The sequence below is a fragment of the Schistocerca piceifrons genome, chromosome 2 (assembly GCF_021461385.2).
Source record: "Schistocerca piceifrons isolate TAMUIC-IGC-003096 chromosome 2, iqSchPice1.1, whole genome shotgun sequence".
Taxonomy (NCBI): Eukaryota; Metazoa; Arthropoda; class Insecta; order Orthoptera; family Acrididae; genus Schistocerca; species Schistocerca piceifrons.
In genome coordinates this window covers 286,063,367-286,086,335 of record NC_060139.1, presented here as the reverse complement: position 1 = coordinate 286,086,335, position 22,969 = coordinate 286,063,367, and the positions used below count along the sequence as shown (strand labels likewise).

General features: G+C 44.0%; 1 protein-coding gene across 1 annotated transcript in view; it reads left to right on the top strand.

The window, feature by feature from the left end:
- Positions 1-22,767, top strand: part of LOC124777945 (protein pangolin, isoforms A/H/I/S-like) — a 567,871-nt gene extending 545,104 nt beyond the window's left edge. The window contains exon 4 of the mRNA XM_047253496.1: positions 22,727-22,767. Coding sequence (XP_047109452.1) covers positions 22,727-22,756 — 30 coding nt within the window. The 3' untranslated portion in view covers positions 22,757-22,767. The remainder of the gene's footprint in view (positions 1-22,726) is intronic.
- Positions 22,768-22,969: the final 202 nt, after the last annotated feature.

The following is a 22,969-nucleotide window of genomic DNA, read 5'->3' as shown; positions in this document are numbered from 1 at the left end:
AAATAAAGAGTACTTTGTTTTTTTAATTTTCTGTGCAGAAGCAGTGAGACGCTTCACTTGTAGTTTTATTCGCGCTCACCTCTAGCAACTTCTGAAGCAAGAAAATTTCTAGCTTTTTCTGAGATGAATTTCCGTTGACCAGTCGCTCTTCATGAAAAGTTTCAACTTGAAACTGTTGTGTAACAATAAAGAAGATATCAAATTTTGAGATCTTTAGTAGGTTCGATGGGAAGTGCGCCGAAGTAGTTGATGGTAGTGTTGCTTTTGTGGTGGGGCTGTTCGCTGACTCTCGATGTCGGCCGGTGGGACGATTTGCGTCACGGCGGCGACTCCGCGTCGTATCTCGTCGGCCGGAGCGCTCGACTTGCGACGCTCTTAAAGTAATGAGCCCCTCTTGTCACCTAAATGCGTTCTTAAGCGATCCGAGCCGTAAAATAGCCGACGCGCTGTTTTTCTTGGATTCCAGCGGCGGGGAGATTTTTCTGTACCTGGGCTTTATTTATCTTTCACCAGGACACCGTAAAGTACACCACAACACAGACTTCATTGCATCTGTGAAGAATCCGGCGCTTAAATATTGCTACAAGGACGGCGCGCGCCGAGAGTAAAACACGCCGTGCAGCGGACACTATTTTATCTTTATCACTCGACGTACGTGTTGGAAATACCTCGTGCTTGTTTACTGGGCGACGGCGACAGGAATCTCCGATGCAGTTGTCAGATAGCAGCTCTTTTACTTTGTGTGATGCCACCCATTAATGAAGTGATTGTCAGTGTCACACATGGTCGACCCGATTAAATTATCTTCGTTTTAAATGCGATTAGTATCACGACAGGATACAGTTGTGTTGCCGTATGAGTATCCAAAGTAATTCAAATAAGATATTTTTGTGAAAGACTCAAGCTAACCGTATCTTCTTTCGAAGCTCACAGATGGAACACAAGTTACCCTGCGTTAATCTCTCTATGCTACTGCTTGTCTTTTTAAGTAAAACGATTATAGTTTTGGCGCTATTGGGAAAACACGGGCTATTATCAATTAATTTCTATTAACCGCAGCTTTGGCTGGAATTCAGCCCTACGTGTCTGGCTGCAATTCAGCCCTACGTGTCGTCAGTCACACATACTGGAATCTGTTTCTTCAAACATAAAAACACCGTCCGAACAAGCCTCGTTAGGCCCAACGGTATCGACCGACCGCCGTCTCACCCTCAGATCTTAGACCTCACCGTATGCGGATACTGAGGGGCATTTGATCAGCATGCCACTCTCCTGGCCGTTGTCAGCTTTCGTGACCAGTGCCGCTTCTTCTCAGTCAAGTAGCTCCTCAATTGGCCTCCCAAGGGCTGAGTGCACCCCGCTTGGCAACAGCACTCGGCAGACCCGGGCGATGATCCATCCAGATTCTATCCAAGCCCGACAGCGCCGAACTTCGGTGACCTGACGTGAATCGGTGTTACTACTGCGGCGAGTCCGTTGTCATCAGTCACACTAGCCTGATAATATCATGAACAGAGTTACATAACTTTCTTTTATGGATGTGTGAAAAGTAAAAATTTTCGCAGCTCATCTATATAAAAAAAGTAGCATTGTCAAACGGTACAGCTTACTCATGGAAAAAGTTATGAAGGTAATTAAGTAAGTCATTACATGTTTTAAATGAACGTTGTAAGTCACTAACAATTCGAAAACAGAAACTAATTAAAAGTATCAGATATAGTCACACGTATAAAAATAATAACAACAATTAATTTCGACAGAAATTTTGAAAAGCGTGACTGATTCTCGCAATCTGAAGTACGTAAACGGGCATAAAATCTGTATAAAATGTATCACATTAAGTCAGGCTATATGCTGTTCATTATCAGTCACAAAATTCTCAACTCCCCCGCCTGTGGCTGTCTTGCTTGTAAGGCGATCGGCGAGAAAATATCAAGCTAGGAAGTAAGAAGGTAAAATCAGTATAGTGACTACTACCTGTTTTGTGTAACAATGATGGATGGCAAGAACTCTGCAAATGGTTCAAATGGCTCTGTGCATTATGGGACTTAACATCTGAGGTCATCGGTCCCCTAGAACGTAGAACTACGTAAACCTAACTAACCTAAGGACATCACACAAAATCATGCCCGAGGGAGGATTCGAACCTGCGACCGTAGCAGTCGCGCGGTTCCGGGCTGAAGCGCCTAGAACCGCTCGGGCACCGCGGCCGTCGAACTCTGCAAATTTTATATTTTGTTATGATGACGTCCGGGCCGTCAGAGTTTTCGATGTACGGCTATTAGCATACAGTAAGGCAAATATCATCCATTATGCTATTAAACGCGTTATGTATTACGTTTGCCATAAGCTCAATATTATAATAGTTAGCACTTAGCATATTGCATCATTCCTTAAATGCTGGAACAGCGTTGCGTTCTTCGTGTCTGTGTCGACGTCAAGCACAGTTCGCACAGTGATGCTACGATTGGAACCAACATTCACTGCCATTAACTTCTTCATAATTCTTAACGTTAATGCTCTTACATCTATTGCATGATACCAGAACATAAAGTTAACCTTATAGTTAACTGTTTAACGCAGTAAGTGTGTATCTAGTTGCTAGGAAGACTTTTTGTAAAGGTACAAATCTATGTGGTTGGCACGAGTTAGCGAAATAAAATCGAGTCGGTACATGCCAGTCTGTAAGAGTGAACCTTTCCATTAAACTGCCTATACGTAGAATCCCCATTGTCAGTGCACAGTGTACTTCTGGTCCAGAATTGAACCACATTTTCCTCTTACCCGTGATCCGTATCCAGTAGGAGATTGCATAATTGACACTGGAGGCTCACCTAGACACGACACGATGGCAATATTGAGATGGTAGTCGTCATCGGGCAGAAGTTTGTGAAAGACGCTGTGGCGGCGGCAGGTGGCGGTGCCAGGCGGCGAGCGCTTGGTATTCACGCTGCCGGCGCCAGCAGGAAACAATATTTCGAAGGCGGCCTTGGGGGTGCATCCTGGACCTGGACCAGCCGGGAATTCTTAGCCGCGCCGCGCTACGCGACGCGACGCGCTTCCCGCACCCAGTATCTGACGCCGTCTTTGTCGCTTTTAATTCACTATCGTGCACGCATACTCTGATGACAAAACCTTTCACACCGTTTTCCGAAAAGCTGCAGTCTACACTACGTAAGACTTAGCAGCATATGTCTGAAGAGATTCTACATTTTAGCGTAGCACTCGTTACGTGATTAGGCACGGGGTCCTGGCATCCTTACAATGTTGCAAATATACTCGTGTCAAGGAAAACAGAACACTTTAAATGACTAGAGCCAGGATGTTCATATTCACAGGACATGTTGTGCAGAAATGATTAGCATTTGAACCATGTCGGCCCGCAGGTTCAAGGTCAACATCATATCGCGGGGCAACACCACCTACGGGTGGAATGTACCTGCGGCTCTCGCTGTCGCTATAAACGGAATGTAATGAACAGTACGATTTGGGCTGACGTACAGCATGCTTCGCTGACGTATGCGCTAATTGCACCGTCAAATCTGTCAGTTTGAAAGAGGGCGTATTAGTGGCATGAGAGGATGTGATGCATCCATCTGGTAAATCGTTGCTCATGTGGGACGACGTTTTTCGGCAGTGCAACGGTTGTATGCAGAATGGTTCACGGAAGGCTGTAGAAGACGACGAGGTGGGTCAGGTCGCACCACCGAGACCAACTCCCGAGAAGATCGACACCTCATCCGAATGGCATTGCAGGGCAGATCTGCGTCTTCCTGGGCTCTGGTGCATCGGTGGAACAGTGTAACACATTGCACCCTATCAGAGGAGACAGGCCGTCGCCGTTTATTACGGTATGGGTTATGTGGGCGTCGTCCACTTCCCCGCGTACCTTTGACGAATGTGCGGAAAGATGCGAGACGGCAGTGGTGTACGGAACGATGTCACTGGGGACAGGAATGGCATCAAATAGTGGTTTAGGATGAATCCAGGTTCTGTTAATTTGAAAATGATGGCCGCATTTTGGTTCGTTTCAGAGAGGGGGCGCGGTATCAGGGTGACTGCATTCGCACAAGAAATACAGCGCGAACTCAAGGCCTTATGGTGGAGGATGGTATTGGGTACAACCACAAATCAACTTGGTGCGCGTCCAGGGCACTGTGACCAGTGTAACGTACGTGAATGACATCCTGCGACCCGTAGCCATACACCATAGGCACAACTCCCCAGACACCATTTTTCAGGAAGGCAATGCACGACCACATGTTGCTGCACGCCTTTTTGGTGTCACAGGATATCAGCGTTTCGCCGTGTCCCCCCAGATCACCAGAGTTGTCGCCAACTGAAAATGTGTGGGATATAGTGAAACGACGGGTGTAGACTTACGACGCAATGGCAACCACCACAGATGTACTTTGGAACCGTGTGAATGCAGCATGGGTGGTTATACCACAGGACGCCACTTGCGCCTTATACGCGTCGATGCCGTCACGCATAGAATAATTTCAATTTATCAGAGCCCGAGGCGGACCTTGTGCCTAGTAGGCAACAGGACACATGCTGGACCGAAGTGACTGAAATGCTGATCATTTCTGCAGAACACACTAACGTGCGTGGCCAGCGAATGTGGACGTCCTATCTCTAGTCGTTCAAGGTGTTCTGTTTTTGTGAGCCTGTGTGTTCGTCATAATTTGAATTATTAATAAAAATTCCTAGGAAACACCAAACGTCGGTATTTTTATTTTGTCGAGAATGATGGATTGTAATTTCAAAAGGAAACTTTTATCTATTCGTTACGAAAAACTTAAAAAATAAATAAGTAATTTAAAAAATTCCTCAACGCCTGGGAAATGAGTGACACCTAACTAGCGTTCTGAGTGTTCAAAGATGCACGCTATGTCTAGTTCATCGCAGAAACGCAAAAGTCTTTCAAGATATTAAATGAAATACTGTAAGAGCAGTGAAATTATTTTGCCTATTTAACAAAAAAAGTTGTCTGCGATGAATTCATTTTGTTATGGAGCTCTGTACGCAGTTCAGTTGCAGGTCTCTGGTCCTGTGTTGGTACGTTTACGTTTGGAGTGTATAGTGCAAGAGGAATCACTACCCTCCCTTATTTAAACTCCACAGGGATTAAACGGAACACGTCTTGCACATAAAAACACCATAAATTCCGTGATACCTTGCAAGGTGCAATTATGCAATACTTCAGAAAGTACTCAAGACGCCCGCGAGCTGCGGCCCTTGGCTGTTCGAGACAGGAAGTCTGCTCGCTGCAGAGTCCCCACGCTGCCTGGCGCATTCGCTCTCAGCGGCCACTCGGCAGTACCTGCGTGCACAAAGAACCTGGAAAGTCCAGTTCCGGTCACACAAAGTTACATCATTTCTCGACAGGGAGCAGATTATATTGGACAGACTGACCTGCCCAGTTTGTTAAATGCCACTAGATGGCACTTGGAGTGGCAGAGTGGAACTCGACCACCTAATAAAAACTTCATGCAGAAAGTTTTTAAGAAAATATTGAAATTTGTATCGTGCCACTTGGGAGTATGGTCTGTATGTGAGATACTCTAAGAACGACAGAGCGTGTATATTCACTCAGCGCTAGCCAGGAAACTTTTGTTCCATGATCGGAGGACTTCAGAAAATATTGCTTTTGAAATTCTTAGATATTTTTCATTTTTCTACAAATCATCCTATGTACTGAACTTCTGTGACAAAATATTTAGGCAACTGCAGTAGAATGAGCACAATTCCAGTATGACGTTTAATCAAGCATTTCTAGGCTGTGTGCAAGGCGTTACTATTTCAGTGTAGCTCTTACCGAAGCACAATGTAGAAAGATTTCACTGAACAAATGGAAAATCAACCGCAAGCTAGCGAGTCGTGTTGGCTGACGTGCCGGTAGCGGTCACGGCAAAATGGCGAAGCGGGAGGAAGGAAGGATCTGAGGCGCGTAGCCTCGTGCTGTCTAATATCGCGACTGCGCCCATGGTGAGTGAGGAGAAGTTGGAGATCCTTTCCGTATTGAAACTCGGGGTGGGACAGTTGTCTCCCTGTGGCTGCGGCTGCCGGCGGTCCCCTCGGACGAGGCACCTGCGCCCCCGTGGCCTCGCGCCGCGTCCCCGAGGCGTGGCCGCTTCCCACGGCCGCTGGGCTGCTGGGCCGTTTTTTGCAGCGGTCGCGCGCTGGCGCGGGCCGCAGCAGGCGCTGTCGGCATCTGGCGGAGACCACACGCGCCGAGCTGCCGCCAAAGCCGCGCCTGCCGCCTTTTTGCCATTCCGCACACTTGCTGCTGTCACGGGGTGGCTGCGACACAGCATTGTACCGCTTCTCTGCAACCTGGTCCCTACCGCATTAACGTGGAACCGATGGGCGATTAGAAAATTTTACAACTAACAGACATAAAAAATAGGCTGTAGGTAAAAAAAGGCTGACTAACCGTGCTCTACGGGATTGGAACAACAAGTAGCTAAGCGATTGAACTGAAATGCAGGATTGAGTATTCTAAATGAGTTCGTTTACTTCCCATTTCTATAGAGTAAATAAGGTTTTTTCATTGTTTTGTAATAAGATTGTCTTACGGGATGTGCCCGTATTTCCATCCCAGCAGTGGAAAAAACGATACGACACTGTGTTATGAAAATTCAGAAGAGACATTAGAGTCAAGCCGTACCCGGTATGAAGTTACATAGGCCTGTTACGCCATGCAGGCGATTTTCGTGTCACTTACTGACGATATGAAGATGATGACAAGCGGAGAAAATTGCCTACCCGTGCGGGAATCTAAACTCAGCCCCTTCCGTTAGCAAAGTGTCGCGCTGATCCCGCAGCTACGGAGGCAAACAGAGTAAACAAGTTCTTAATTGTTCGTCTGGCAACGTGTTTATGCCTCAATGAAAACTTTTCAAATGTTACGATGGAGGAGAGGCAGTATTAACCCAGCTGTTATTTGTATGTCTGTTGGTAGATTTTTGTATATTACAGAAGATTAAGGGGGTAATCTTCGTTGAACGCATAAAAAATAGTTGAGTTTCGCGATATTTTCAAGTAAAACTAAACGAAACACACATGCCGAGTTTAACCAGACGCAAAATCCTCAAGATTGGCGATCTTTTACAGAAGCTCGAATTTAGCGCGGACTTCAATGCGAGTTTCTACATCGAAACTTTGTCCCGAAACCTGGCAGATAATCCAAAGAGATTCTGATCGTATGTGAATCCAAAGAGATTCTGGTCGTATGTGAAGTATGTTAGCGGCAAGAAACAGTCAGTACCTTCTCTGCGAGATACTATCGATGACAGCGCTGCCAAAGCAGAGTTGCTACACACAGCCTTCCGATATGCCTTCAAAAAAGAAGACGAAGTAAATATTCCAGAATTCAATCACGAACAGTTACCAACAAGAGTAACGTAGAAGTAAATATCCTCGGCGTAGTGAAGCAACTTAAATCACTTAATAAAAGCAAGTCTTTTGGTCCAGACTGTATACCAATTAGGTTCCTTTCAGAGTATGCTGATGCATTAGCTCCATACTTAAATCATGTACAGCCGTGCGCTCGACGAAAGATCCGTACCCAAAGGCTGGAAAGTTGCACAGGTCACACCAATATTCAAGAAAAGTAGTAGGAGTAATCCACATAATTACAGGCCCATATGGTTAACGTGGATATGCAGCAGGATTTTGGAACATATATTGTGTTCAAACATTATGAATTACCTCGAAGAAAACTGTCTATTGACACACAGTAAACATGGGTTTAGAAAACAGCGTTCCTGTGAAACACAGCTAGCCCTTATTCACATGAATTGTTGAGTGCTATTGACAAGGGATTTCAGATCGATTCTGTATTTCTGAATTTCCGGAAGGCTTTTGACACTGGACCACACAAGCGGCTTATAGTGAAATTGCGTGCTTATGGAATATCATCTTAGTTATGTGACTGGATTTGTGACTTCCTGTCAGAGAGGTCACAGTTCGTAGTAATTGACGGAAAGTCATCGAGTAAAACAGAAGTGATTTCTGGCGTTCCCCAAGGTAGTGTTATAGGCCCTTTGGTGTTCTTTATCTATATAAACGATTTGGGAGACAATCCGAGCAGCCGTCTTCGGTTGTTTGCAGATGACGTTTATCGACTAATAAAGTCATCAGAAGATCAAAACAAATTGCAAAACGATTTGGAAAAGATATCTGAATGGTGCGAAAATTGGCAGTTGACGTTAAATAATGGAAAGTGTGAGGTCATCCACATGAGTGGCTTGGCTGGTTCAAATGGCTCTGAGCACTATGCGACTTAACTTCTGAGATCATCAGTCGCCTAGAACTTAGAACTAATTAAACCTAAGTAACCTAAGGACATCACACACAACCATGCCCGAGGCAGGATTCGAACCTGTGACCGCAGCGGTCACGCGGTTCCAGACTGAAGCGCCTTTAACCGCACGGCCACACCGGCCGGCTCCACATGAGTGCTAAAAGGAATTAGTTAAACTTCGGTTACACGATAAATCAGTCAAATCTAAAGGCCGTAAATTCAACTAGATACCTATGAATTACAATTACGAACAACTTAAATTGGAAAGAACACATAGAAAATGTTGTGGGGAAGGCTAACCAAAGACTGCGTTTTATTGGCAGGACACTTAGAAAATGTAACAGCTCTACTAAGGAGACTGCCTGCATTACGCTTGTCCGTCCTATTTTAGAATATTGCTGCGCAATGTGAGATCCTTACCAAATAGGATTGCGGAGTACATCGAAAAAGTTCAGAGAAGGGCAGCACGTTTTGTATTATCGCGAAATAGGGGAGAGACCGTCACTGAAACGGTACAGGATTTGGGCTGGACATCATTAAAACAAAGGCGTGTTTCGTTGCGACGCAATCTTCTCACGAAGTTCCAATCACCAACTTTCTCCTCCGGATGCTAAAATATTTTGTTAACACCGACCTATATAGGGAGGAACAATCACCACGATAAAATAAGGGAAATCAGAGCACTTACGGAAAGATATAGGTGTTCTCTCTTTCCGCGCGCTATACGAGATTGGAGTAATAGAGAATTGTGAAAGTGGTTCGATGACCCCTCTGCCATGCATTTAAATATGATTTGCAGAGTATCCATGTAGATGTAGATGTAAAATAAAAGTAATGGGAAATCTGATGACAGAGTTTTATTCCTTCCATTTGTGTCTTTAAGAAATCATTTTTGTGTCCGCATCAGACGCTCCCTGAAACCGCTGCATCAGGCAGAAAGCCCCTTGCAGACGGCACATTGGTCATCAGCGAGAAATCTCGAATCCTTCTTATCAGACTTGCGATAGGCTACTTTTCTATAAGTCGTTTTAAATATATTTTCTACGAACATACATGAGATGCTTAGAAAAGATCAAGTTCTAACAAAATGGTGACTTATCCAAATATCAAGTTTTTCGCCCAAAACATTGAGACAGAGGCATGCATTAATAATTGACGTTTTGAGATGTGGCAAAACGGCTACTTACGCCGATGGAAAATTCAATTTATAATGGCAGCATCAAATTCCGATCAAAAACGAATGTACCATTCTCTAGTAATGCTTCCTGCCAATTTGAAATGTACGATTTCGAGAAAAACGATTTTAAAGTTTTGGCTAACATTTTTTGTAGTTACACATACAGCTAGTCTGCGATCCTAGACGAAACAGCAATCCTTCCATATCCAAAAGTGTCGCCTCCATCTTCCTCGCAGCCACGGTGGTCCTGCGGGCCTCTTCGGCAGCTTCTGTGATCCGCTGCTCTGCTCGCCTGGTGCGCGTTTCGTCCGCTTCTGTGCAAAATTTGCAACAGGCTGGTGCGATCCCTAGTTCTAGCACGTCCGTAATTTCCATAATGCCTCATAGGAATTGTTGACAATTTTTTCCCGCTGTGAATGGTTTTCGGAGACACCTTTTCTCAGATCGCCTCGTTACTCGATAACGGATTTTCTGGCGAACTTGGAATGAACACTACAGTCAAGTAGACACCCCAGAAAAAATCTTAAGCAAAAAAAATCAATTTTTTGAAATTTTCACAGAGGACTACCAGTTGGATGCAGCGTTAGATCGGAAAGTGTTGGCGTGGACGGATATATCCCGGGTTCGATTTCCGGCGGGGTCAGGGATTTTCTCTGCCTCTTGATGACTGGGTGTTGTGTGATGTCCTTAGGTTAGTCAGGTTTAAGTAGTTCTAAGTTCTAGGGGACTGATGACCATAGATGTTAAGTCTCATAGTGCTCAGAGCCATTTCAACCTTTTTTTTTTTTTTTTGACGGATATGAGGAGGAAGGTCGTCCCTTGTTATGAGTGTGTCATGGTGGTGCACCACTCCGATGAGGATGGCAAGGCCACCCCAAATCACTGAGGCTCTGTGCCTTTCTGGCGGAACCTACCTAGATATACATCGAGCACACTTTGTCTTCCTGTATACAAGTGCGAAGTTTTCTGCTATTGTTTCGTCATAGTTTTTACAATTGTGTGCAAAAGTTAGGATCTTTTTCATTCCTATAACGAGCAAACACACTGGCGTTAACACTCTTAACACTTTTACGAAAATTGGTCGTACGAATTAACAGTGACGTGAACAGCTCCAGAAGATGGAATATCACGGTAACATAATATTAATGATTCCGCTTCAAAGATTTATGTACCAAAACTCATAAGGAGGTCAAAACTACTAACCGTTTCAAGGCGCAAGGTGAGAGGGGCAAAAATATGAAAAATATTGTCTTTTTTATTGAAACATTACATCTTCGTTGGAAAAAGAACTATTTATAGAGTTTAAGGTAACCGTATTAAGCGGTACTTCCCCTCCCTCCCCTCTCCCCACCATCCTTGATGCCTACACGCGAAGGTTGTAGTTTCCAACCATGTCACGCACCGCCCCTCAGTTCTAGGAAGGTCGCACACGCTTGACCTAGTGGTTTTACGGGCAACCGAGAAAGTTGCAGGTGCAACTGTGTGCCCCATACGTTTGTCGTGACTTTTTTGCTTTAGCCCTTCGCTAGAAACATTTATGCTTTAGTAGCCGCTGTCGCAGCATTAGTCGGCAAAACGTGCCACGAAACTTTTATTTAATGGGTTCGCCCTATTCTTGGAATTGGTAATCTGTTCTGCAGGTTCAGAAGTAAAAATTCACGAGGACAGATGTAAACCATAACACATTTTAATAGCACGTCGTAACACTTTTCGTGGAGAGTGAAGCTGCTATATTTTACGAGAGTGTCGTCTGTACGGACAACGAAGGAAACTTGCATATTTTCAACGCAGATGACACAGCATTTACACAGATTTGAATTATTTCTCAATTGCATCGTATTCGACTGGATTTCCTTTGCCAGTTTGTTGATTGCTATGCGTATCATAGTTGTTACGTAACTGATGTCATACTCTGTTGCAAGGAACCTGAAAAATAAAAAAAAGGTAAACATATATAACAGAAAAAAACGTAGGACGGGCTGCAGATTATTTCTGTACTTTTGGATTTGTTGTCTGGAACCCGTCTAGTCCACGAGCCGTGCCGTAAGCAAAGGGACATAAGCAATTTCAGCATGTTGCAAATAACGAAGATACTGGAATGATGTAGTTGGAATCATCTGCTGTATAAATCATTTAGTCAACGTGTCGAATTAGTTAGCAACTTTCATCAGCTTAACTTTAGTATCTATGACAACGATCATTTTCGTCGACCAGAAGTATTTGATGCATGTTGTTTTAACTCCTGTAGTTTAAGTGACTATTTAGACCAGTAGTTCCCAACCTGGGGGTAATTACCCCCGAGAGGGGTAAAATGAAATTTTCTAAGCGGTTAAAAAAAGGGGGGGAGGGTTCAGGAGTATTATGATCTCGGAACAGAACTATTTTCAAAAAATCGTTGTTATTATCATCACTGTTTGGGAAAACTGCAATACTGATTACATAAGTTACCGATAATTACATTTATTGTTTCAAATATTAGTATTAACGCGTTAGACAATGTGGTGCAGTTTACAGCTTGTGAAACAGACGTATGAACAACATTTTCCTTGTTCCTCACATATTCCTACTGCACTGTCACAGGACAGTGAAATTGATAAGTATATGCTTAAATATCTGACGAAAACGCCTTCTCCGTGTTGTACATAGTTCCCACAGTGGCCCCGAAGCAGCTTAGTTATTCATTTCGCTACAATAAACTATCTAATTAAGGTCTCAGCCAACGGCCTTGCGGCAGTGGTAACGCTGGTTCCTCTCAGATCACCGAAGTTAACCGCTGTCGGGCTGGACTAGTACTTGGATGGGTGACCATCCAGTCTGCCGAGCGCTGTTGGCAAGAGGGGTGCACTCAGCTCTTGTGAGGCAAATGATGAGCTACTTGATTGACAAGTAGTGGCTCCGGTCTCGTAAACTGACATACCGTCGGGAGAGCGGTGTGTTGATCACTGGCCCCTCCGTATCCGCATCCAGTGACGCCTGTGGGCCGCGGTTGACGCGGCGGCCGGTTGGTACCGTTGGACGTTCGTGGCCTGTTCGGGCGGAGTTTTAGTAATTGAGATCAAAACACAGCAATAATCACGTAATGGTTACTACATTGCTGTGCTTCAGTGGTCAGACGCAAAGCAGTGGCAGTCCAAACTTCCGCGTTCTACTATTTCGGGGGCAAGAGTTCAGGAATCTAGTGGTACATAAGTAGTGGGTATAGTGCACACCCTTTGACTTGGTTGATTTTAAAATGGTGTTGCTGGGTGTGAGTGAAGCAGGTGTCACTAGGGAAAGGGATAGCGCAGAGGTAGCACGTTTTGTAATAAGTATCTACCGTCGATGTGGGTAGCTACCCTTCTTTTCTGAGGAGTTGTAGGTAACAGTCGCAATGCACTGTGAATTACTTCATCTTTCTATAAATATAAGTAAAATGTTGTTAGAATTAAGCGGTACCACTTGTCTTATTGACTCATTGTTTTGTGTGCAATAAGACACCTAGGAAAACTAATAAATGTCATTTAAAAAATAAAAGCGTTCAAAGAAAGTTCTTTTTCATTCTAGAGTTTTGTTAGGTGCTAATGTCATTGATGGTGGGAGGGCGGGGGGTGGATACTAGCAAATATCTGATTGCACTCAGGGGTAATAGTCTCTGTCCGCAGCTCGTGGTCGTGCGGTAGCGTTCTCGCTACCCGTGCCCGGGTTCCCGGGTTCGATTCCCGGCGGGGTCAGGTGTTTTCTCTGCCTCGTGATGACTGGATGTTGTGTGATCTCCTTAGGTTGGTTAGGTTTAAGTAGTTCTAAGTTCTAGAGGACTGATGACCATAGATGTTAAGTCCCATAGTGCTCAGAGCCATTTGAACCATTTAATAGTCTCTGAAATGTTGGGAAACATTGATTTAGACTTTATTAACCTGTGTGTATTACAACAGTCTTTTTTTAGGTTATAACGTGCGATTGGATGGGTGTTCAAAAAAACCATAAAGCACTTGCAGTAAAATACTTATCCGACTACCGAAGTGCCATGTTCTTACTGGGAATATTAATATTTGGTACTCCGCCTGGCTTCGACAGGAGAAATCTGGTGTCGATGTAGTCTGTTTCACGTGCGCTTATCAGTACTTGTGACTGTCAAATTTGAGTGTATTTGAGGAGGCTGGAGAGGTGCTGAAGTGATTGGAGCCAGGACACGAAATGCATCATTTGCCATTTGGCGTCCACCACTTGGTAACGATCTCCTGCAGGCCTCTCAAAGCGTAACGGACGTAACTGCACTCATCTGTTTGCTTCTACGTGATGTGTAATCACAGATACTCAACCCTTGATGCGTGTGGCAGTTTTCGAATGACTGAGACAGTTTCTAGTTTGTTACAGAATCGCACACGATTTACGGAGCTGTCAAACATCATAATGTATCCAAATAGCTGTACATACCATGTCACGTATGCTAGTATCCTTGAATTTTCCAGAAATGCCATACACTTCCGTAATATCGTTTTCAGCTGGAATATTGTGGCACACTGTTGAGTTATACGTTAGCACGTTGTGTAGATGATTGTACGGTAAGGGAAAAAAAGCCTTACCTTGAACTTGTAGTCAGATTTATGCATTCTTTTGTTAAATGTTAAATATTAACATACACTTTGTCTGTAGCGTCAGCTATTAGACTGAAACATCTTATGCGTACTCACGAATAGCATTACTCGTTATGTGTTTAAGTGGTTTTGGGGATTCAATGTGCAACGTGCGGCACACACAAACGTCTTCCTGATTCCAGACTCTGACGCAAATCTTAAAGTTTTACCACTGTTTAAATAAATCATGGTTTCATTTCTAAAAATATAGAAGAAGTTGTATGTAGACATTATTTTCTCTGAGGGAACCGTTCCTCCCCTAGACCTACCCCAAGTTACATGTCTGGTAAGAGGTGCAAGAAGAAATTAACACAGATTTATCTTCTTCTAGACTGTGGGATGCATCTACAATAGGAAGTATCCGAGAGTGGGGGTGCATCTATAATCGGAAATATCCCAGAATTGGGACGCGTGCATCCTAAACTTTAACGACACGTGTCGTCATATTGTACGACATGACAAACTCCATGCTGGATGACATGGTGGCATGTATCATCTTACTTTACGCGATGCTTTACATTAAATGACGTGGGTACTAACACTAACAAGTAGAAAGACATTATGTATTATTTTTCATTACTTGACACGATGCATTATATTACATGATGTGGGTAATAATATTAACAAGAAAATAAGCGGGACTAAGTCAAGATGTTTTAATTCAAATGTCTTTGAAGCTGCCACAAAGTCGAAAAACTAGTTTTCTTCTTTTACACCACAGACTCTGCACAGGACACCTTCACCTTTTTGTGCTATGACAGGAGCATTTTTCATTCTGGTTAAACAAATATGAAGGGGACTGTGGCGTGTTTACTGTAGTTTTGTGAGTGTTACGCGCGCCATAACAGTCATTCTCGTGACAGAACGAAGGTACCGAAGACTCTGTCAGCTACGGAGTGTGATCGCTCGTTTGTTGCACGTGTATTTTGCGTTTTAGTAACAACTCGGTCGCAGGTTTTCCGGAGGTGGGTACGCTACGGCAGCAGGTAGGGTAGGACCGGGACCACGCCGAACGCGGAGCGGCGCATTCCACATTCCGGACCCGCCGGTGACAATGAGCGGCGTTCCTGCCACTCACTGTGCGCCCCGGCTAACGGAACTCGCCCCAGCCCGACCGCCGGGTCATGTTTAGTCTGCCCGCTGTGACCTCGCTCTGCGCTAAACTTGGTAGTGGCTAGGTGCCAGCACTGCCAACCTGTGGCATAATCTCTATATTCCCATGATGCACCTGAAAGCTATTGCAGCACCTTGTATATCCTTGCTTTGCAACGACCAACTGAAGTAGCGTGACTCACATTCTTATTTCTGCAGTCGAGATAGTTGAAAATCGACGGAAAACCGGAAATGTGCCTTGTACTTTCAGGTTACAAAATGTTATCGCTGAGGCGCATTGCTACTGCTAGTACATTGAAAATAATATGATCGTTGTTAAACTGACCTGTCTTTTGGAAGCTGAAAATATTTTAAGCATTTATAAGGCCTACTTCCATTATTTAGGTGTACTACAGTCTCTCTCTTTCCAAGCATTAATCCCGATTGACGGGGTCTGCTGTTACGGTTAAACGGACGTGGCATGCTAATTTTAAGGGGTGGCCAGATGCCCTTGCTGTCGCCACTCCGTACCCCCCAGGACGGAATCAGTGTACTCCAGCTGTCTGCGTCTTGTGTAAGCAATGGAATAATGCGAACGTGTTTCAAATGTCTGAGAGTCGTGTAACTGGGGACCAGCCTGGTATTCACCTAGTGGGATATAGAAAACCACCTAAAAACCACATCCAGGCTGACCGGCACACCGGTCCTCGTTAGTCTGCCGGGCGGATTCGATATGATTCGGGCCCGGCGCGTCTACCGGAGTGCAGGAAGCAGCGCGTTAATGCTCTCGGTTACCCTGGCGGGTCATTTAGGTATACCACAGTATTCTGTACCAATTCATCGCCAACCCTTAGCTTGTCCAGCAGGCTTCCTCTTGCACGAAAGGTATAACGCAGGACAAAAGTGTAATTAAAGAAATATTCTTGTGCTGTATTCAGCACATCTGCCCCCATAAACGTTTGAAAACAAACAACAGGGATTATTTGGAATTTGAAAATTTATGGTAAGTTGTTATGGGACCAAACTGCTGAGGGCATCGGTCCCTAAGCTTACACACTACTTCATCTAACTTACGCTGAGGACAACACACACACACACACACACACACACACACCACACCCGTGCGCCCAGGGGAGGACTTGAACCTCCGACGGGGGGAGTCGCGCGGACCGTGACGTTAGTTCCGTCTCACGATACTTGCGACACTAGCCCCCTCTTACGAGACTTGCTCTGATACTGCTGGAATTCTGGCGCTAGTTGTTCGTAGATAGTGTAAGCAGTACTGATTCGTGTTGAGGAGAGTGGAGACTACACTCCCTCCTCTCCCCCCCTCTCTCTCTCCCCTTCTCTCTCCCTCTCTCTCAACCGAGCGAGGTGGCGTAGTGGTTAGCAGACTGGACTTAACATTTGGGAGGACGACGGATGAAATCCGCGTCCGGCCATCCTGATTTAGGTTTTCCGTGATTTTCCTAAATCGCTACAGACAAATACCCTGGATGGTTCCTGTGAAAGGGCACGGCCGACTTCCTTCCCAATCTTTCCCTAATCCGATGGGACCGATAACCTCGCTTGTGATGTAACCCTTCCGTGGTTTCCTACGATTAAAGCAAATACTAGTTTCTGCATCTTTACAGCTTACGCTCCGTCCTCTAATAATCTCGTCGTCCACTTAGTATTAAACCCTAATGTTCCTTCAGGCATTTACTCCTTCGCACGTCGTAAGCTTAGCTGCCCTGAAGTGCAGCCGCTATAGTGTTCATAAGATGTTCTTCTGTGCACAAGTTGTAGTTGTAATCTTCATTCCGAAGGTTGGTCTGAGGCAGCTCTCCACGTTACTCTATCGCCTGCCAGCCTCTTCATCTGCGAATAATTACTGCAACCTACATCCATTTGAAGCTGCCTGCTGCAGTCATTCCTTGGCATCCCTTCAATTTTTGTGCACCACGTTCCCTCCATTACCAAACTGACGATTCATTCATGCCTCCATGCCTCAGCGTGTGTCCTGTGAACCGACCCATTCTTTTAGTCAAGTTGCCCCATTAATTTCTTTTTTCAACTTTTCGATTCAGTACTTCTTCTACCCATCTAGTCTTAAGCAGTCTTGTATAATACCAGATTTTAAAGGCTTCTGTTGTCTTGTCTAAATTGCTTATCGTATGATTTTCACTTCCCTACAAGACTACACTCCAGACAAATACCTTCAGCAAAGACTTCAATCTATATTCTATGTGAACAAATTTCGCTTCTTCAGAAATGCTTTTCTTCGGCCATCATGTTATTTTACTGCCCAAATAGTAAATCTCATCTACTAAGGTGTCTCGTTTCGTAATGTAATTCCCTCAGTATTTCCTGACTTGATTCGGCATCTTACTTTTGCTCTTTATATTGATCTTTATAGCCTGTGGTCGAGACACTCACCTTTCCATTTAGCTGTTCTTCCAAGCCATTATGCTGTGCTTGACAGAATTACAATGTCATCCCAAACCTCAAAGTTTCTGTATCTTCTCCAAATTTGTCTCGGTCTCATTCGTTATTTCTTAACGCACAATCGGGGATAGAGGGTAAACCCTGTCTCATTCTCTTCTCAGCCATATCTTCCGTTCCAGATCCTTCGACTCCTATAACGACAGTATGGTTTTTGTACAAGTTGTAAATACTCTTTCGTTCTCTGTAATTTATCCCTCATTCCTTCAGAATTTCAAAGAGTGTAGTGTAGTCCAGTTAACATTGCCAAAAGATTTTTCTTAATCTACAAATACTGTATACGTAGGTTCTTCAACAGAATTTATACGGTACGTAGTAGGGTGTTCCTGTGTTTCTGTGGAACCCAAACTGATCTTCCCCGAGGTCGACTTCTACCAGTTTTTCTGTTTTTCTGTAAATAATTCGGTTCAGTATTTTGCAACCATGACTCATTAAACTGATAGCTCCGTAATATTCATAACAGTATCATATTCCCTAAGTCATCTTCATTTAATTCTTATTCTCTTTCTATAGTATTGTTTTCAAGTTTGGTTCACTCGTACAGCCCTTCTAATTCCACGTTGCAGCTTTTCCTTATTTCCGCAGTATAGGAGTACCACTCGAGCTCTTGATTTATTTATTTATTGTTCCGTGGGACCAAATTAAGGAGAAGTCTCCATGGTCATGGAACGAAAAGCATGCTCCTATTTCCTTGTATTTACCTCTAACCATTGCTGCTTTGCCATTTTGTACTTCGTGTCAGTCTCATTTTTAGACGTCTGTATTCCGTTTTTTTCTGCTTCATTTTGTATATAAACTTCGTGAAGTACTATATAACGATTAACAGAGGCTGAGAAAGACAGATATTTAGATTTTAAATGTAACCACCACCATAACAGAATATTAATCTAGACATTGGAGACGTATTCGGGAGATTAGGGTGCAAAAATCTGTTGGTTCACTTTGAGAGAAGTTGCCATTGTTCTGCATATGCCACCCCATATAGAACTGGGCGAGTTCCGGCTTACAAGAAATCATTCGAACCTATTCTTGTGAAGCTGGGTATGTGCTGTGTGTGTGTGTGTGTGTGTGTGTGTGTGTTAACTTGGAAGATGGAAGAGAAGTGAAGTAAACAGACGTAGAACCGTCAGATTCGAGCTGGCGCATTCTCTGGCGGCGCCTCTTATCAAGAGAGGTGCCGGCCGGGAGGAGCTGCGTGACGCGCCGGCGGATATGGCACGAAATCAATTAGCAGCGCGTGGCGCGGTCTGGCCCGGCGCACCTTATCGCAACCTCCGCGGCCCGTCCGTGCTGCCGTATTAGGAGTGCTAACTGTGTACGCCAGAGATCCGTCCGCTGCCGCCTGCGTAACGCGGTTCAAGGGCAAACTGTCCCTGCCGGCTGGGTGCGCCACTTCACCATCTCCCAAGCACTAGCGCCGTACTGTGTGTTAGTACAGCACCAGTAAATATCCTGTGTACGAATGTGCTACGTTTTCATCTGTGCCGAAAAGACATGCTTGGCAACCTTACCCGTCAATGCTGCTATTGTTAGTTTTAAGACAAAGTGAACTAATCGCAAAGGACTGTGTTCGACGGAGCTGTTGAAAGTGAGAGACAGAATTTCAACGTTGTCCACTGATGTGACCATTGGCGAGGTGAACTGGGGATCGAATACACAGAACGCTTACAAAATGAAAACTTTGTCAACATGTTGGGGTTGTCGGGTACAAATGCTACGCTGAGATGAAGAGCTTGACGCAGGGGAATAATTCGTGGTTGCTGCATCATACCAGTCAGAAGACTGATAGTAAAAAAATAAATAAATAAACTGCCGAAGCTCACCGCAATGTGAAATGTTGACGAATCATCTACTTCAAGCCGTGAGCCTCAGGCCACTGTCGACTTCTGGTCCTGCATACATTCTGTAAGTTCAGTGCTGTTGATAGCCTCTTCTCTCATTTTTGTGGTAATTAATTGGCTTATGGAATAAACTACTGTTGCGTATTGAAATTGTAGTTACGAATTATGTAGTTATATGTAATAAAAAAATATAACTGGAAGCACTGTTGTGACAACCAGTCATAACTGGAAAATCCTCGATGTAAAGAGAGTCGTGCTATTCTTGTTTGTTAATACCCCACACGCAGTTCAGAAATTGTACATTTTTATGCGTCTTTGCCCTACAGGAAATTGGAAGATAGCCGCAGTGATGGCTTTAAAATGAGTTGTTCCATTTTTTTAACAACGTGTTATTTGTGTGAATTGAACATTGGCGGGAAATCCTCTGCGATAAGTGAAGAGATATGTACGATTTGTGTTATGCGTCTGTCCGCGTGCGTAGGGAAGTTTCGACTGACTTGGTTGGGAGACGGTCGTCTCCCTTAAAAGCAGCGTGTCAGTTATTTACGCTGCAGTACTGCGCCACTCTCACCAGAAGAGGTAAGAACGCCGGAGGCGCCACAGATCATTACTGATACATCGGCTGCTGCCGATACCGCGCTAATGGCGCGCGAGAAGTCACTTCGCCGGCCTTGCAACTTTTATGACGCCCCGCCGTTGGACCGCGCTAAGCCTAATCTGGAGAGAGCGACTGCCCTGCCTCCTACCCCACAGACCGACTCTTGCTGCAGTGCCGAATCGATAAAAGTAGGAACAGGCGGCCTACCGGGGAAATAAGAGGAGCCAGAGGCGTTGTCTCCGACTACGCCTGTCTGGCGGCAGGCTTGACGTGAGTTCCCATTACCTTCTAACTAATGACGTGGCTTCCTACATTTCATCTTTTTAGCATCGTTGTCGGCCGTTATCGCCGCGACTTTATACAGTTTCATCGTGAAGTCAAGCGATTATTTTTTGTTCGTGAAATTCCATGAGGCGATGATAATATTCGGTTTTTTTGTAATCTCAATGTTGGGTTTGTTCTGAGATAGGCTACACTTGCATTAAAGCATCAGTAAATATAAAACTGTCTTATTTCTGAGCACATGAGAAAAGGCAGTTATCTGCACGTTTTTGCGTTGGAAACGACGGGGTAAAGATTAATTACATAGCACACAGTAGATGAACGAACGGTATGAATATTCACAGTTCTTCTGAAAGGAGGCAGTTATCCTTTGAAATGGCGTGTTCTGTAAGAAATGACCATTACACAACCTCTAGCATAAAAAAATAAAAAATAAAATAATAATAATAATAATAATAATAATAATAATAAATCTTGGCGGCCGGTGTGGCCGAGCGGTTCTAGGCACTTCAGTCCGGAACCGCGCGACTGCAGGTTCGAATCCTGCTTCGGGCATGGATGTGTGTGATGTCTTTAGGTTATTTAGGTTTACGTAGTTCTAAGTTCTAGGGGACTGATGACCTCAGATGTTAAGTCCCATAGTGCTCAGAGCCATTTGCGCCATTTCAACCAAAAAAACTACCTTCTGCTCACAATAAGAACCTACGCCACAAATCAAAAACGCGTATACGATGTTTCGGAATAACATTTTTTTCCATTGCGAATGTGGCTGCAGTAATGTGTTATGATGATGTGGCTATTAGTTTCTGCGCATGGGCGGAATTACAGAAATAAAAAGAGTGCATACTGCCCTTTGTGGATGTCTCAGTAACGAATAGAGCGGCGACTTGTGACGGATACGATCGATCTCCGTCTTGGTAGCCGTTAGATTACTGTGAATTTAATAACAGCAGCCTGGGAGTGACGTTCTTTATTGTGCGACTAGCTTCGGCGACTCTTATTGCCAGCTCATTCGTAGGATGAGTTGAAAATAATCGTGAAGTTTTATTGTCTGTGATTTCAGTGAACACTATGATGCCCACATAATTACTGCATGGACAGGAGGCAGGAAATACCGTTTTGCAGTGGGTACGCCGCAGACGCGGTTCTTGCGGACCGGACCACGGGCTTGAGTTCATCATCGACAGTAGCATGTCAGCCAACCGCGAATGTACGTGCAGACGCCGTGGTATCTACTCTGGCTCTATAACGTAGGTCATTTTGGTTTTACAACTGTAAATGATGGCTGTCAAGTGTCGTATTGCCATATCGAAACACTTGCCTATGATCTTGAACAAGAAACCCTCGCGTGTTGTATTGTTCCAGTCTAACGTTTCAGTTTCTTGCGGTTTACGCGAACCTTTGACGGACCGTTTAATTCGTACGAGGAGATGCACTCTTGCGTAAATTAAGGATAGTGATGCTGAGTGAGATCTGTTGCAGCTCTTTATGGAACTATTTTCTTTACTTTGAGTATAGGATCTTAGAAAAGATTTCAGTGCTCTTAAAAAGTTGAGTGCGGGTCCTCCGTTGATACCAGCTTTGTTCCTTTCCTTTTCTAATTCTTTTTGTTAACGTTTGCGTTTCCCAGGTTTTGTTGAAAAGCAAGAAAAGAACAAAAATTGGATGTAAAATACTGTTACTCAGCAGTCAGATCCCAGTAATTGCAAATTGGGAAGTAAGATCATCATGCCGCTCAAAAAACTGAAAAAATATTTTTTTCGTGTCACCTGCTTAGCATGCGATACGTTTCTAAGCTCAGAATGGGATATGATAGTGATGATAACAATCGAAAGTTTCAGTTAGTAGAGAAACAGAAACTGAAAATGTTTCCAACAATATTCCCTCAATGATCAGTACCTGTGTGAGCGAGTTAGAATCTATATATTTAGTTGCTTATCGATTTTTTCTAGCAAAAACAGTAACCTGACCATTGTCGACAGGTACCAACATTCATAACATAGAGAACAATATGATTAATGATGTGCTTCCGGGATTAGGGCCGAGTTGTTGTTTCAGTTTTTTTGCACAAATGGAAGGAAAATCTCACCTGTATATCTGGAAGCACGCCGTTAATCATTCACGCCAAGAAAATCTGAGCGTCACAACCATACGAGTTTTAATTTGTAGGAATTTATTTTTTCTCCAGTTGGATGTATCTGTTATGAATTGTTCGCTTCAATACTGTAATGATAATGTGCTTAAAACTTTAATTTTCCTGTGTTAAATGTTCTGTTTTTTCTTCTGTGCAATGCCTACCTTAATCTGAATCTTGTTTTCTTGTTTCAGGTAAGTGGGCACCTGTACCTTATCTGCTGAGCCAGCTGTCCCTTTATGTTACTTGCATATGTAAGTATATCTCATTCAATAATTAGCAGTTTTACAGAATTGTTGCGAAATACTGCAAAATATAGTTTTTGAATAAATGGAGACCAGCAAGTAACTGAATGCACAAGGAGGGCCTGATACGTGTGAGAGGAAAACTTGAATTAGTGTGTTGCACTGACACTTAAGGTAAACATGGTCGCAAAT